This window comes from Sminthopsis crassicaudata, chromosome 2 (genome assembly GCF_048593235.1).
Source record: "Sminthopsis crassicaudata isolate SCR6 chromosome 2, ASM4859323v1, whole genome shotgun sequence".
NCBI classification, from domain to species: Eukaryota; Metazoa; Chordata; class Mammalia; order Dasyuromorphia; family Dasyuridae; genus Sminthopsis; species Sminthopsis crassicaudata.
This window is the reverse complement of record NC_133618.1, coordinates 326,401,507-326,420,003: the sequence shown is the minus strand read 5'-3', so window position 1 is coordinate 326,420,003 and position 18,497 is coordinate 326,401,507. Positions and strand designations below refer to the sequence as shown.

General features: G+C 32.2%; 1 protein-coding gene across 2 annotated transcripts in view; it reads right to left on the bottom strand.

Annotated features, from left to right (window-relative positions):
* MNAT1 (MNAT1 component of CDK activating kinase) overlaps positions 1–18,497 on the bottom strand; it is a 246,654-nt gene that overhangs the window by 85,372 nt on the left and 142,785 nt on the right. For both annotated transcript variants that reach the window (XM_074290302.1, XM_074290301.1), the window contains exon 6: positions 15,262–15,387. In XM_074290302.1, coding sequence (XP_074146403.1) covers positions 15,262–15,387 — 126 coding nt within the window. The remainder of the gene's footprint in view (positions 1–15,261; positions 15,388–18,497) is intronic.

Genomic DNA, 18,497 nt, shown 5'->3' with positions numbered 1-18,497 from the left:
TTAAGATGTATCTTTTAGATTAAAAGAAGAACATAAAACAATTAAAAATAATTAATTATGGAGTGTAATTCAGCTAGTACAGTACTAGGTAGTACAGTGGATAGATAACAATCAAGCCTAGAGTCAAAAAGACTCATCTTCATGAGTTAAAATTCAGCCTCAGACAGGTGTTAGCTAGCTTGTGTGACCTGGGCAATTTACTTAATCCCGTTTGCCTCAGTACTTCATCTATAAAACGAACCAAAGAAGAAAATGGCAAACCACTCCAGTATCTTTGTCAAGAAAAACCCAAATGAGGTAATGAAGACTCAGATACAACTAAAAATAACAATAAATAATCAGTATGTTCTTAAAACATGCTTAAATATTTTTATTAGCAAATCCAAAATGTTAATAAGGAAGGATTGCTATTTTAAATAGATCCAACTAAAACTAGAAAGGATTGCAGATATTCCCTGCTTTTACAACTGAGGAAACTGAGATGCACAAAGATTAATTTTGGTTTTGGGGGGGGTTTTTTTGTGGTCAAATGAATAAGGATTAAAGTAGGTCTCATTCTAAATCCAAATTTACTCTCCCATACTGCGTTCTGAACTGAATTTTTATAGAGCTCATTTGTGGGAAAGAATGTTTTTAATAATTCCCATTAACCACCCTCCAAATCTTCATTTCTATAATTGCCTATACATTATAAACATTTATTTTACAGGAACTTTGGGGGTAGTCTAATGGTGTTAGATTAAGTACCATGCAAATTTATCTTTACTAAATATATGCAGTAACTTGCAAAAATAATACTTCATAATTTTATAAATAAAATAAATGTTATAAATGGAAGGATACATATTGGGCTGATAAAAATAGTTACATAGTACAGGCTCAAAGAATAAAACAATGCCTAAGACCTGATTTTACACTATGTACTCTTGATTATGCCAATACTGGTGTTGTTTTTAAGTGCCTAAAGCCTTTAATTCAATCAGCATTCCCTCAGTAGCCCAAGATTACTCTTGATGAACTCATAAGATAAATATGAGTAAAAACAATATCCAAAAAGTAAGAAATGCAAACAATGTCAAACAAGTTCACATACAAACAAACCTCTACCTAGATCAAAGCAGCTGCAAAGTACATCCCACTCTTCATTTGCTTGTGGATCTGTTTATCCCACTGACATTATCAAGCTTAAATGATCTCTGTACTTCACTCTCTCTCCCTCCACTCTTCTTTCTGTCTCTCTCTCCCACCTCCTTTTTCTCTTCCCCCACCATAACATAATATAACATAAAATAATATAACAACTTGCACGTATACCAACAGACATACACATATACCCATATAGCATTCATTCTTCTTTAGTTCTCTCCTTTTTATGGTGAGCTCCAAATTCTCTCACACATGGCTCAAATACCACCAATTTATTTTAATTTCAATATTATTTTTAATGTATTTATTTATACATATAAATGCAAAATAAGTAAAAACAAAATTTAAAAAGACAGAAAAAAAAAAAAGAAAACTTTGGCATGTGCCCAGCAGAACATCAGGACGGATTCAAAATATGTAATAATAAATTTCTATTTCAAGAAAGCATATATAATAACAAAGACATATTCATAACTGTCCATCTTTTGCTTCCTTGTTGCTCTCTTTTGTTCTTTGCTGTATAGTTTTTACTTTTTTCTTTTTTCCCTTTCTCTTCCATCTCCCTGAAGCAATCTACAGTTAAACATAGATATATTTCTGTATGCATACCCCCTTATGCATGTATACATGTATGTATACACACATACATATATATACTTATACACAGATATAGATGCTCATATACACAAACACTTATACCTAAACCAATATATAATGTAGATTTCTGTTTTGGTCGAATCTTTTTTAAAGTTTGACTTTGTCTGAAATCAGTGATTACTACCCAACATTTTTTTCTAATAAATTCTACTCTTGATCAACCTTATTGCTTTTCTATATAACTCTTATTTCCTATTCCTGTTAATTATTCTATTTTACTTCTACTAGTAACTTGCCTTGCTTTTTATTAACCTTCCAGCTGTTGCCCTCATGAATACTTTCTTTATCTTCTCCCCTACCCTCCCTCAGTATCCCATTCCCATTAATCTATACACCTTATCCATTCCCAATGTATACATCCTTCTATAATCCACCTTATGCTAAACCCTTTCCCTGTCTCTTTATACCTTTCCTATTAATAATATACACACCTTCTTCCAAACTACATGCCCTTTTATACCTCACTTTATGCTATTTTTCTCCCCCCTTATTTCTTTATAGATCCTGGAGGATCTATATACCCTTTTGGAGTATGTGAATGTGTGTGTGTGTGTGTGAGTGTGTGTGGATATAAATGTGTCTGTGCCTATGTATATATATTTTCAAAGACTCATTTTCTTCTTCCTGGATCAGTGAAAATTAAAAGGAAAACAGAAAGCTAGGGGGAAAAAAATTTCACATACAGTATTTCTGATAAAAGCCTCATTTCTTAATTATATAGAGAAGTGACTCAAATTTATAAGTACAGAAGCCATTCTCCAACTGATAAATGCTCAAAGAATAAGAACAGCCAAAAATGCTGTAAATCACTAATGATAAAAGAAATGCAAATTAAGACAGCTCAGATGGGCTAAGATGACAGGAAAAGATAATGATAAATGTTAGAGGGGATATTAATGCATTGTTGGGGGAGTTATGAACTGATCCAACCATTCTGGAAAGCAATTTGGAACTACCCCCAAAGGGCTATAAAACACTGCATAGCCTTTGATCCAGCAGTGTCTCTACTGGATCTGAATCCCAAAGAATTCATAAAAGAGGAAAAAGGACCCATATTTGCAAAAATGTTGGAAGCAGTCTTTTTTGTAGTGGCAAGGGACTGGAAATTAACTGGATGTCTATTAGTTGGGGAATGGCTGAATAAGTTAAGGTATTTGAATGAAATGGAATATGACTGTTCTCTAAGAAATGATCAGCAGGATGATTTAGGAAAAGGCTGTAAAGTCTTACAGGAACTGATGATGAGTGAAGTAAGCAGAACCAAGAGAACATTATACCCAGCAACAAGATTATCTGATGACTGGCTGTGATGGATTTGGCTCTTTTCAACAATGAGTGATTTGAGGAAATTGCAATAGACAGGATGGAAATGTCATCTGCATATGAGAGAGGACTATAGCAAGTAAAAATGGATCAAAGCACAGTATTTTTACCCCTTTTTGGTTGTTTGTTTTTTTCCTTTCTCGTGTTTTTTGTTTGTTTGTTTGTTTTGTTTTTTTCTCTTTTGATCTAATTTTTTTGCAGCAGCAAGATGAATATAGAAATACATTTAGGAGGGAGGGAGAAAAGAAATTTGGAACACAAGATTTTGCAAAGGTAAATGCTGAAAACTATCTTTGCTTTTATTTGGAAAAATAAAATACTATTTTAAAAAAAGGTTCTGAGTCTCCTTTTCTAGTTGGTTGAATTTTCATCATCTTGTTTTTCAAAGTTTTTCCTCATTCTCTCTCATTTGATTTTTAAGTTCCTTTTTGTTTGTTTTTTTGAGTTCTTTAAATTTTGGGGGGGAAGGTAACCATTTAATATTACTCACTGGGATAGGAGGGTTTTTTTTTCACTTCAATATCTGGAGGAGAGAAGAGAAAAGGAAGAGAGGAGGAAGGGGAGAAAGGATGGGGAGAAAGAAGGAGGAAGAAAGAAGAGAGGAGGAGGACTTATTACTCTAACCACTTCTAGTGGGAGAGGGGGGAGTGAGGAGGGGAGAAGATGATTCAGTTCTTCCCTCTTACCTGAAACTCCAAGAACTCCACCCTCCCTTAAGTTCCCACAGCCAACAATTTCCCTGCCCCACTGCTTTAGTGGTCACTGTATATGTGCTGGTTCCTTATCAACTCAAAGCACAGCTGTGCTTCATTTCAACAAAGATTCATTCCATCTTCACAGATTCAGACCCCCTAACTCTCCATGGTATCCCAGAAGTGAAAGTTCCTGTGGTCTGGGCTGAAATAGAACACCTATTTCTTCCTATAATTCATTTGGTGCAAGTTTGATACTGTTTTAATCAATCAGTGAACATTTATTAATTACCCATAGTGTCAAACACTAAGGAAAGGTACTAGGTAAGAATGAAGGAGCTTGAATTTTAGCAAGAGAAAAGAAGGATATATATGATGGATATATGATAAAAAATGAAGAGCACAAATATGAACAAATATTTAAAAAACAAAGCAGCTTGAGAGGGGTTACTAGCAACAAAGGTTCATTTAGAAAGTGATGCTAGTTCCACCTTGAAAGAAGAAAGGGATTCTAAGAAAGAGTAAAGAAGAATTACTATTCTGGGTAAGGTAAGCACTTAGGCACAGAAAAACGAAATGGAATGTCATTTGTAAAAAACAGAGAAAGGTAAATTTGGTTAAATTACAGAGTTTAAAGGGGAAATAATGTATAATAAGCATGCTAAGATAGATTGGGGGGGCAAGTCTAAAATTTAAACAGAGAATTTTATATTTCATTCTAGAAAAACAGAAATTCATTGGTCTTTATATAATTAGAGAGAACCATAGTCAAATATGAATTAGAAACTATCACTTATGTGAATGATATATTGGAATTGAGAGAGACTAAAGACAAAAAGCCCAATTCAGAGGTTATTGTAATCTCAGCAAGAGGTGATGAGGACCAACTAAGACAGTGGCTGTGTGAGTGGAGACAATGATTCAGATGATGAAGAAGCAACTCACCTTATAAATGGAGTTAAAGAGATGAGGAGTCAAGGATAACTCCAAGATTATGAACCTGTCCAACTGAAAGAACCATTAAGACATCAATAAAAATAAATTAGTTTCCAAAACAGGTTAGGCCTAGGGAGAAAAAGTCTGACTTGTTTTGGCTCTAGAATTTTATATGAATTCTTTTCCTCTTTGATAATTTCAGTCTTTTTCCTTAGTCAGCGAGGTTGCATGGTAGATAGAGCACTGAGCTAGAGTCAGGAAAACCTGAGTTCAAATTCTATATCAAACACAACTAGCTGTGTGACCTTAAGCAAGTCACTTAACTTGTTTGTCTCAGTTTCTTCATCTATAAAATCAGCTAGAGAAGGAAATGGCAAACTATTACACTATCTCTGCCAAGAAAATCCCAAATGGGATCACAAAGAGTTGTTCACAACCTGGCCCTTCCTACATTTCCAGTCTTTTTTATACTTTATTCTCTTCCACAAATTCTACCATCTGACAATCTGGCTTCCTTGTGGTTCCTGGCAAAAATTTCTTGCACATTACAGACTATCTATCCTATGCTTCTTCACTAGCTGTCCCCCATCTTGTAATGTTCTCCCTCTTGTCTTCCTTCAAAATTCAGCCAGGGAGATTCAGAGATTCAGAGACAAGGGGACAGAAGGCTGGAGGCTGAAGGCTGGAGCATAAGCCCTTGGACTCGGATAGATTCATACCTTCACTTCTCTGCTGAAACCAAGACTCTGGAAGGCCTCCAGAAAACTGGCCAAGCCGCAAGTGAAGGAGATAGGACTTTAAAATAGACCCCCATCTCTCATTGCTAGTGCCTTCCCTCTAAGATCATCTCTAATTTATCCTCCAAGCATCTTGTATATACACAGGTTTCTGTATGTTGTATTCCTCAAACATTGTTTGAGCTCCTTGAGGGTCAGATCAGTTTTTGCCTTTGCTTAGCAGAGTGCTTGGCACCCTGTTATTAAGTGCTTAATAAATGCTTAATGATTTAATAATTAGGTATCAATCTTCCAGAAAACATTGTGGAAACAAACATACAATCTAAAAACAGTGAATTTGATTTAACAGAGTATTCTCAAAGGACATGTTATTAAACAGTTTGAATGAGTAAACAAGCACATTATTTCCATACCTAAAACAAACAAACAATACCACCAGAACTCAAACTGATGGGAGGAAGGGATAGTCATGGTTGTAAAGGTTACTGGATGTCTATTTTTATCTCCAACACCCAAACAGGGAGGGGGTAGAAAGCTTTTTATAAAAAAAATATAATCATTAAGGCATCTTGTTATATACTTTACATTCAATTTGCACATGGATTAAGTAAAGAAAGATTTAAAATATGGTGAGAAACCAGAAAAACTTAAAAGTTGCACAAGAAGTTGAACTTTAAATTCCTGATTTCTAATTTTCCTGTAATTCCTGTTCTTATTTTTTAAAAGGTAGTACTTAGTAATTTATTAGTTTTAGGAGTATTGATATTTATTGATACATTTACATTATCTAAAAACTTTGGAGAAGGGATGAATGTTTATTTTCTCAACAAAAGATGCAATCAATCAATAAACATTTACAAGCCACCTCCTATATGCCAAGACCTATACTAGGCACTGAAATCAACAAATATTATCTATTCTACAAAAAAATAAAAGTTATTAGCATAATGCTGAGGGGGCAGGAATTAATGCAACAAAACTGAAAAATATTTAGACTAAAGGTGACATTTAAGTTAGTTAGGGTGAAAAAGAATTACAATTATCACTATAAAAGAATAAACATTTATCAAGTTTCAACTATTCCAGATAACAGACTCAATGACAAAAATGAGATTATTTCTAACCAAGATTATATGAGTATATTGTTATGGGACAGAACTCTGAACTTGAAACAAAGGATTCTTACAAGGTACTAAGTCAGTGGAATTGATAGAGACAATAGTTATCTAAAGCATGGTTCAGTATGATTGATTTAATCCTACAAGGAGATGTTATGGGGCAGAACTTGAAACAAGATACTAAATGGAATTGAGGAGACAATGGTTAAACCTAGTTTAGCATTGATTTAATCCTACTACAAATAATGGTTTCCTAATGATATAATGATTGGTTTGTACTCAGTGTGGAGCACATAAACTAGAAGCTTCAGCCAGGGAGATTCAGAGATTCAGAGACAAGGGGACAGAAGGCTGGAGGCTGAAGGCTGGAGCACAAGCCCTTGGACTCGGATAGATTCATACCTTCACTTCTCTGCTGAAACCAAGACTCTGGAAGGCCTCCAGAAAACTGGCCAAGCCGCAAGTGAAGGAGATAGGACTTTAAAAGAGACAATAAAGGATTTGGACTTTAACACCTGGCTGCACTTACGGTGATTACTGAACTAAAACGAAGGCTGCTTCCAAAGACGCCAAGAAAACCCAACAAGAGAATATTACATTTTAGACAGAACATTACAGTATACAATATTTTAATATCCACATGTGTGTATGAATAACAATATTATATATTTTATATTAATAAATATTTGTATCTTTATATATTACATATTCTATTATATATGTATATATATATAATATAATTTTATTTATATGTAAGGAAAAGTGTATGTATGTGTATGTGTATGTGTTAAAATAACAAAATCCCAAATACATAAACTTTTCAAATCTTTTAAGTATTTTGGAAATACCTTAATTCCATTAAACATTAATGATTCATTAAGCACAATAGTTAGGATCCTTCACATGCAAGTTATTAAAGATCCTAAATTTACCCTAGACAATCATTAATACTCCCTATTTTATATTCTTTAAATCCATTTTAAACCCTTTGTCTTTCTTAGTCTAATAAACCCAGGTCTTCTTAGCCTTATTTCAAAGGACCTATATCCAAAACTTTTGATCACTTTTAATGTTTTGGATTAGATCTTCTCCAGATTTTAATGTCATAGCCTAAGATTGTAAAAATAGTATTCTTCTGTATCATAAATATACAAAGAGCACAAAAGTCCAAGATATTACATCTTCCCAACCCTGTGATCAAGTGAAATCAGTCATGAATCAGCTTTTGTTAGTAAATCTTTCTGTTTTTCAGGGAAAAAAAAAAATCATAAAAGCAGGCAGGAGAATTAAACACTTTCAAGTTGAGATGATCCATCCAAAAGCAGTTCAATATTATCAACTTAAGAAATATCCAGATGTCTATTCTATTAGGCCCTCTCACTGTAACACACAGTAACTAATAGACACACAAAAGGTAACAAAACATTTCATTTTTAAAAATCACTTTCCCTTTTAAGTACTCATGTACAGCACTATAAATGAACCACTAGATAACTAGTTAAGGGGCACAAAGAATACTATAAGTTCACTCAAATATGAAACTAACTTTATAAATCTAATTCTTTTATCTCTGAAAATCAGCAAAAATACAATATGTGCAAGTTACATATTGTGAAGAAATCAAAGAGATATACATTTAATATCCTTAATTTCTTCCCATAAATCCTGCAAAAAAGATAGAGAAGTAGAAATAGGTAAAGAAAAAATTCAAGAATTTTTCTTAAAAGGAGGCCTGAAAAGATGATCTGATTAATAGGCTCCCTCTGCCCTCAAAAATGAAAAAACTGAAGATTAAAAAAAAAGTTTATAAAAATCATCACTTAAAGTAGATACTTTGAAGTAAAAGGGAAAAAAATTTTTTTTTTCATCCAAATGATAAGACACATCTTTCAAGGAAAAGGCATATATACTGTACAATTTGCTCCCCCCGCCCCCTGCAAAAAAAAACAACAAAAAACTACTAAAATAAAAAATGGATACTCCTACTGACAATCTCTACTAAGGGAACTAAAGGAACTAAGAGAAGGGTAAAGCCACAGTATTCTCATTGGAGGTTCCTCAGGTCTGGAATCTGATCCCTTTGTCAGCTTGCCAAAGTTTGGTGACCTTCAAGCCAGGGTGCAAGCCCCATCTGTTCACTCAAGCCTTTGCTTGAGGGGCAGGGCTAGGAGGGAAGTGTATTAAATTTCCATCAAGATGAGCTGAGAATAAATCCTATATTTTATCACATAGATGACATGTTAACCAATAGTTTCCAATAGATACATTTTTAGTGTTTAGCAATGCAGCCAACCTGCAATGTATTTTAATTTTGTAATTCTTTTTCTTTAAAGAACACATAAATATGCTTATTAATAAAAGCAAGTATGTTGACATGTATTTTTTAAAAATAACATTTCCAAATGATAAATAAATATCAACTTTCTCATGCAGAAAGGATGCCACCAAAACAAGTATTTTTTTTAAAAATTGCCAGCTAAATTATAGTAGGTCTAGGACTATATTCATTTTAGGCAGAGATAGACTGGAAGCAATTTTTTCTGTACCATTTGGATATCAACATAAATTTCTATAGTTTTAAGAGAAGAAAATAATGACTAGATAAGAAAAAAAAATTAAAGGACAGTCACAGACATTACTTCTTAAAACCAATATTAATAAGACAGACTATGTTGATGAAAATTTGGGCCTATCTATGAAAGCCTAAGACAACTGATTTTTGTTTTTTAAAAAGTAGGTTGGAAACCTGCTCCAAAACGATCACAAAAGGACTATCAAAGCCAATTTACCTTACAATGAAGGTAGAGTACATTGAAATATACCTTTTTTTTCAGGTAATAAAGAAGTTTGCTTACACAAGCCATACCCAGATTCTAATACCATGATTTCCTAGGAACTCTCTAGATCCCCAGATTGAAAAACATAACCGTAAAATGACCCTTAATAAGAGACATCATCATCAATTATTTATTATGCATTAAAAAGGATTTAAAGTAAAATAGGAAATCATACATATTTTCATATGATAATAGTTTAAAAACGGAAGAAACCTAACAGGCTAAATTTAAAAGAACATCTAAGGTACCATGAAATTGGGAAAGGGAAAAATGGTCTACTTTTTTGGTTCCCATTCGATTCCAAGCCACATTTTATACAGTGGTTCATATGTAATAAAAGAAACAGTCTGAAAAACACAAGCAGCTGTTGAACATTTGCTAGAACTGAAAATAACATTGTAGCACAAGCAAGAATAAAAGTACAGTAAATTTTAAGATCAGAGGAAAGTCCTTTACCATTTAAAATTAAAATGTTACTTGAAATTATATAATATTTGTGCAATTTTTGAGGAATTAATTTCTTCATGATTGCTATATTCAATGTACAAATAGAAATATTCTGCTGAGGTACTAAACATATTCTAGGTTCTTGGACAGTAATGTTCATCCCATTAATTATTTGCTGATTATTTCCACTCCCTGGTCCATAGTAGGAGCTTAATAAATGCTTATTACAGCTGATTCCTGCAGACTTGGGCCAATTCAAAATTATAAATCTGAACTGTATCCAGTAACAAACCAACAAAATCTCTTGGAACTCCAAAAGATTTAAGTGTTTTCCCCCAGACATTAATTCAAATAATACAAAGAAAACAAAACAAAACTAAAGAAGTCATACTTACCTATTCTTCCATACCTGTCATAGGGCTTCAAAATAAGGACAAATACACACACACACACACACACACACACACACACACACACACACACACATACCCCTACATTTTCCATTCAAGACATTTTCCAAAAGTTTAGGATTCTTTTACTAAATCAACTTCTTAATTCCCAATTGTCTGAGTTGTTTCTAGGTTGCTATTTTGTTTGATTTGCGCTACAGTTTTAAATTTTTCCTTCCTAAATAAACACACAACAACCCTATGAGTTGGTAGTATAGCTATTATTAGTATCTCTATTTTGCAGATAAATAAACCAAGGCTCAAAGAGGTTAAGTAACTACCATGGCCATCAGATTTAGTCTCCAAAACAGGATTTAAACTCATATTTTTCAGTACTTCAAAACATCCAGTCACCTATTCAAAAAACTGTTCAAATATTTCTCTACATTAAGAAAAAAAGAATCAAGACATAAAAATAATCAACTAACAGGTAGTTATTTGTATTTCAAAAAAAAGAGTTTTTCACTCTACTAAAGGAATCTTGATGTTCTACTTCAACATGATCTTTTAAGATGTTTTCAATGGCAGAAAGTATATCTGCTTTGAAATATCAAAGAATCCAATTTATAAAAGTTAAAAAGATATATTGTTTTTAGACTGTTAGAACAATAAATTAAAAATCAACTTAATACAAAATGAGAGAGGCATGCTTCAATGGAAGTTTGCTAATTTGTTTAATTTTGTTTTGTTTTATCTGGGGATTTTAGTGGACTATAAATTCAGTAAGAATCAGTGGTATGATCAAGCAGATTAAAAATACATAACACAATAAGAAGCAGTATGATCTTTGAGGGAAAAAAATGGACTGAGAATTTGTAAAAGCTTGGGTTTAAATTTCACTTTCAACATTTAATTATCTGAAAATCTTTAAATTGGAACCTCTTGGAGCCTCATAATAATACATATACAACTTGCCTAAGTGGATTGTTGTAAAAATCAAATGATACAATTTACGCTAAGTGTTTTGCAAACCTAATATAACATATAACTATTAGTTTTGAGAAATGTAAATATGACTACTGTAGTAAAGAGCATATATATGAGGATAAACTGAAAGAAACTAAGATGTGTAGCCGCAAAAAGAGAAGATTTAAGGAAGGGAAAATAACTTTATTACAAGTAAGTACCAGAAGGTTTTCCATGTAAAAAAAGGATTGTACTGGTCTGTTCAACCTCACAGGCAAAATGAGAAGCAATGGACATAAATTACAGAGAGACAGAGTTGCCTCTATTTAAGGAAAAGATTTCTAACTCAGCAATCCAAAAGTCAATGGTCAGCCTCAGGAGATAACAGGTTTCTTCTGTTAACAATATATAACAGTCTTAGACTGACAACTAAACTTTCATAGCAAAAGCCACTTTTAACTAACAAGAGAAAATTTAAGACTTAAGTCCTACTTTGGTATTTGAGCAGAGGAAAAATAAGAAAAAGATTCAATTAGGGCAGCAACTGACAACTCTTCATTACTAGGTCAGGCACATCATTTTCAGGGAAAGCAGACAATCTGAATGCTTAATGTAGGTCCAGAACAGCGGTTTTATGCAAAATAAAAGGAATCTCACTTACACTCATCTCATTGGTTTCCCATTTCTAAAACCATGGGAAAAAAAATCCAAGGATTGGCTATGGAAAATCTTGCTGCAAAACCATAGAGCACAGCAGTTTGGAGCCAAGGAAGAATGATGTAAGGGATAGAAGGAAAGAGGAGATATTAAGGGGAAGCAGGAAACTGTGATTCTTTCTACCTGAATAAGAAGAATATCCTCTCTATAGCTGAAACAAAAACAGTCTGGTTATCTCATCAAGTTTTTAACATTATTTTTTTCAATTTAGATTGCCAATCCAATTAAAATCTATTATACTGGTACTGTATACTGTATATACTATGGATCTCATCTCATTTTCAGCCACAGACATATCTAGTTTTCCCAGTATTTTATTAAAAAGAAACAACTTATAAGTTACATCATACTAATGTAATATAATATTATGGCGTCATAATAATATGATGAGAAAACACCCTGTACCAAAGTAAGGCTAAAATGGATTCATGATTTAAACATAAAAAGGGACATAAGAGAAGTAGGAGAACAAATGATAGTTAAACTCTCAGATCTGTGGAGAAGGAAGAAATTTATAGTCAAGAAACACTAGAGAACATTATGAAGTACAAAATGGATAATTTTGATATATTTAATTTAAAAGTTTCTGTATAAACAAAACCAATGCACTAAGATTAGAAGGGAAGCAGAACACTGGGGAGGGAGTGGAATTTTTACATCTAAAGGTTCTGATAAAGGTCTCATTTCTGAAATTGAATTGATTCAAATTTATAAAAATACAAGACACTCTCCAATTGATAAATGGTCAAAGGGATACGAACTATTTTCAGATGAAGAAATTAAAGCCATTTCTAGTCATATGAAAAAAAATGCTCTAAATCGCTAGTAAAATTAAGAAAACTCTGAGGTACCACTTCACACTTTTCAGTTTGGCTGAGATGACAAGTAAAGATAATAAATGCTGGAAGGAATACATGCTAGGAATACTGAAACACTAATACATTGTTGGTGGAGTTTTGAGCTGATTCAACCATTCTGAACAGCAATTTGGAACCATGCCCAAAGGGCTATTAAATTATGCATATCCTTTCATCAAGCAGTATATTTCTACTGGATCTGTATCCCAAAAAGATCATTAAAAAATGATAAAGGGCCCACATATGCCAAAATGTGTATAATAACCTTTTTTTGTAGTGGCAAAGAACTGGAAATTGAGCGGATACCCATCAGCTGGGGAATGGTTGAATAAGTTATGGTATATGAATGTTATGGAATATTATCGTTCTATAAGAAATGATCAGTAGGATGATTTCAGAAGGTCCTTGAGACACTTCCTGATGCTGAATAGAACCAAGAGAATATTGTACACAGCAACAAGATTACATGGATCAACTGTGATGGACTTGGCTCTTTTCAACAATGAGGCCAATTCTAATAGATTTGTGATGGAAAGTGTCATCTGCATTTAGAAAGAGGGCGGTGGGAATTGAATGTGGATCCCAGTGTAGTGTTTTCACCTTTTTTGTTGTTCTTATTGTGTGCTTGCTTTTTTTTTTTCCTTTTTGATCTGATTTTTCTTGTACAGCATGATAAATGTGGAAATATATTTAGAAGAATTATATGCATTTAACCTATATTGGACTACTTGCTCTCTAGGGAAGAAGGAAGGCAGGAAGGGAGGGATCAAAATATGGGACAGAAGGTTTTGCAAGGATAAATACTGAAAATTATCTTTGCATGTATTTTGACAAATAAAAAAGATATATATAATTAGGAACAGTATGGTAACCTTAGCTATGGAACCATGAATAAATCAATCATCATCTCAGGTCCCCAGGAAACTTTCTAGAACTGGAAGCTATAGGGATTAGAGGGAGTTCCCATACCAGAAACACACCACACCAATGAACCACAAATCCAGGCCAAAACCAAAACAAAACACAATAAGCAAAGCATGGAAAGATTTCTATGAACTGATACAGAATAAAATCAGAAAAACCAGAAATTTATATACAGTAATGGAGGGGAAAAAAAAAAAAAAAAAACGAAAATAGAGTCAAAAATAATAGATTTTCAGACAAACTGAGAAGGGGAAAGAAAACAAGATTATAATTTTTTGTTGTTGGTTGAATTTTTTTTTTTTTTTTAGCTCTGACTTTTAAAAATTTGGGGCAAGAATTCATCTTCCATTTTGTATGTTTTACTGCTTCTGTTGGCTGTTCTGTTATTAAGTTTATAATATTTTTTGAGGAGGGTCGAAGAAAGAATTAAATGATCATATTATAGAATTATTTGGTCCACAGAATAAAATTTATTTTAATTTTTCAGTCCAATAATGATAATAACAAAGTTTGGAACAAAACTAATTTCAAAGGCACACAATTTATAATCATATTAAAAGATTAAAAATGAAACAATTTTTAAAATTAACTGATATGCCTAGCTACAAAAATTTTAAACAAAAAAGTACTATGTATTATTATTTAATCTTTGAATAAAATAAATCTGCTAATACTACAATTTAGAAATCTGCTCCAAAAGAAATAAATTAATGAAAACTGTGTTTTGAACCCCTTTGTAATCACAAAGGGGAAGCTACTAAGAAAAAAAACTCAATCCTACTAAAAACAAATCTCTAATTTTCATACTAGAAGTCTCAAATGTCAGTGCAATTCTAAGGTATTAAAATTACTTTAACATGCACGAAGACATTTTAGAAATGCTGTATTTGGGGAGGCTCTGGGGCAAAAGCTGATACTCTGATATTTTGCTTTCATGATTTAGTGAAAATGTAATAATTTAATGCAAAAAACACTAGACAATAAATTGGGGAAATACAACAATTCAGACACCAGCCAATGTAACAATTACAATCATACACTAGGAGAAATAACAATAGTTATTAAACCTGTGTTCTTCCATTATTCATTAAGGGTAAATCAGTAATGGAAAAGTATAGCAATCCAGAAAAAAAATACAACCATACCCCATTTAACCAATTAATGAATTTTCTTTAGGCAACACTCTTTTTTCTCATGTTTCTAAAATTATGAAATGTATAATACATCAATATTAAATTTTTGCAAAGTTTCTTCAAAAATCATTTCATGTTTTATCACAGAAAAATTATGCCACACCGACACCATGTTGGTTTACTCAAATTATTAATAATAGTTATATATACTCATTTGATTGATCTTATGTAACTACATTATAGATACAGACATTTGTTCTTAATCATTTAAACCTTTTAGTTATATTTTTCTACTTGCAGTGATGAATATAATAGAGTTTTAGATTTTACTTTGATTACAGAAATAAATGTCTCTTTCAAACAAATAAAACCAGAGGCTTACCATTTTAATGCCTGTGGAGAAAGTCACTGGTTTCACTGGTTTAGTTTTCTCTAGTTGCATTTCCAACTGTGTTGATCTATCCTTATGTTGTGCTAAAAGCAGAGCAGCAGGCAAATCAGAACTCTCCTGTAATGGAATTTAAGTCACATTATGAATAAAAAACCCTTTAAAGTGTCATGAAGTCTTGTAGCCTCATCTATAAGAATTGCAATATCATCATGTTCTCTATATAGAAAATAAATTCTTACTTTACAGGATATATAAATAATCTTGATTATTAAGTAAAAGCTATTGAAATTCACTAATCAGAATAACCTGTGAAAAGTTTTATTTTGGAATTTTTAAAATGCATATTAAACATAAGATCATATTCCAAATGCTATATGCTATCAAATTTATTAAAATAAAAAAATTATAAATAAATCACAGAAAGACTAAAACAAAGTAGTATAACTTGGATCAGATGTTTATCTAATTCACATTCTTTTTAGCAATGAACTCAAACTAGTTTGAAATTGTTTCCCATTTGATTTCACCTCAGGCCGTTTGAAATTGATCCTTACTCTTTTTTGCACAATGGCACTCTTGTAGGTGCAACTAACAGCATATTTTTTTCTCCTTTACTAACATTTTTAGGGACTTCAGCCAATTTTTTTTTAAATTAAGTAACAAAAGGATAGTTAAACACTTAAAATTTTACATTTTAGCTAAAATGCAACAGCTGTTAATATACATCTATACGCAAAGGCATGCACACCTTATATATTACAAAAACAGAAGTACTGGTTGAATAATTGTTATTAAAATAAAAATTAATTACATCTACATATGCTGAAATAGTCTAACTTTTAACTGTTATGGAGTTAAAGGTGAAACCTAAATCATATCCAGATTCTTTACTGGTTCATGATGTTGAAGGTCAAAAGTAAATAGAAATACCTATCTGTAGCAAGTGCATTTTCTACATTCACGGAATGAAAAGACAGAAAATAAAGATAATGGATAATGGGGAAATAACCAAATTGAAATAGAAAGTAGAACAGTAATGGAGCACGGGGCCTTAAGTCAGGAAGACCTAAATTCAAATCAAGAATCAGATATTTACTATCTTTGAGATGGTGATTAAATTCTTTAACTTATATTTGCCTCAGTTTCCTAAACTACTGAAAAATGGAAGGTTGTTGTGAGATTCAAATGAGACAACATTTGTAAAGTACTTAACACAATGTCTGGCACATAGTAGAAGCTATAAAATAATAATAGCACCTAGAATGCCAGCATATTCTAAAACAATTATGAAATATCTAAGTAATAAGAATCAATCCATTCATTTTATATCATGCCAAGGTAAACTCAATAAACATTTTCATTATATGAAACAAGTATGCCACAGATTTAGAATTGGAAAGACCATAAGATGTTATTAAATCCTCTCATTTTACAAATGAAGAACCTGGGGCAGTTAGGTGGTGCAGTGGATATAGAGTTAGGAGGACCTGAGTTCAAATTTGACCTCAGACACTTAACACTTCCTAGCTCTGTGACCCTGGGCAAGTCACTTAATCCTAATTGCCTCGGGAAGAAAAAAAATTAAGACCCTGAAGCCCAGAAAAGTTAAGTAATTTGCCCATGGATAGTGCCATGGATAGTGAATGGCTGAATCACATTTTGAACTTCAGTCTTCTTAACTTAAACTGCAAATTCTAATTCCTCTCTCCTTTTTCTCACCACCTCTCCAAATATAACTTGCTGAAGAAAGATTATGTGCATGAATTCAAAAATTGAAGTTCAATAAGACAGAAATAAAAATTCAAATATATACTTAATGACTGAAATATATATAATTTCCTTGGAAGCAAAGTTATTGCTGTAGAAATGTTTCATAAGTAAATTTGAAGCAATACACACACACACAAATGGGTAAGCAGTAACAGTTATAACATTTAGGGGCAGATAGATGGCCCAGTGCACAGAGCACCTGCCCTGGAATCAGGAGGACCTGAGTTCAAATTCAGCATCAGACACTTAATACTTCCTAGCTATGAGAACCTGGGCAAATAACTGAACTCCAATTGCCTGATAAAGAAAAATACAATCCTTACATATGTATGATAATAAAAAAGCCAGTGTTTTTATATGTAACTGGGGAAAATTTTTTAAAAATTAAAAAGTTATGACACTTTTAAGCTAATAACAAAATCATATCTTTTTAAAAATAGAGAACACTGACTAGACCCTATCTATCTTTCCATACTTATTACATATTACTCCCCTCTACAAAAATTACAATCTGGTTGAATATAAAACTGTCTACCACTAAGATTATTTCTCTTCATGCTTCTAATGTGTTCTCAAAATCACCTTGCTGATTTTTTTTTAAAAAGGTCTATCTTTGTATATAGCAAAATAAGGGATAATAATAATAATAATAAATAAAATAAGTCTCCTCTGGATGGCTCTGTGAGAAAAAAAAGCCTATTTTTGCTTTTATTATTGTATATATAATTAATACATATTTGTTAAATTAATTACTTAGCTATATTTAACAAACAAGAAGTCATTCAAATCAAGCATGTGAAAAATACTATACTTGTATACCATGGATAAGTAATTTAAAAAATCACTTTACAATTATAATAGTTATTATAATAAACTGCAATATCATTACAATTGATTTTTTGTTACAATGATCACAATATAGCAGAAAATAACATGGAAAAATTTCAGAACTCTGATCAATGGAGTGACAATGAAATATGATTTACCTCAATACTGATAAACTATGAACATATATTTTTTAGAAATAGTAAAATTGGGGAGCTAGGTGGCACAGTGGATAAAGCACCAGACCTGAAGTCAGGAAGATCCCAGTTCAAATCTGGCCTTAGACACTTAACACTTCCTAGCTGTGTGACCCTGGGCAAGTCACTTAACCCCAATTGCCTCAGCAAAAAAAAAAAAAAAAAAGCAAAATTGTGTTGATTTTCTTTCTTGGCTTCACTGTCCTCATTTGTTATAAGGGAAGGTTCTCTGATAAGGACAAAATGGATTATTTGGAAGTGACAGTATGGTTTTGTTTTGTTTTTTAAAGTCTATCAATAAAACATTTTTTTAAAAGATAAAAAGCCAATCTCCAACTGATAAATGATCAAATGATATGAAAAGACAATGTTCAAACAAAGAAACTAAAGCCATTTTGAGTCATATGAAAAAATGTTCTAAATCACTGTTGATCA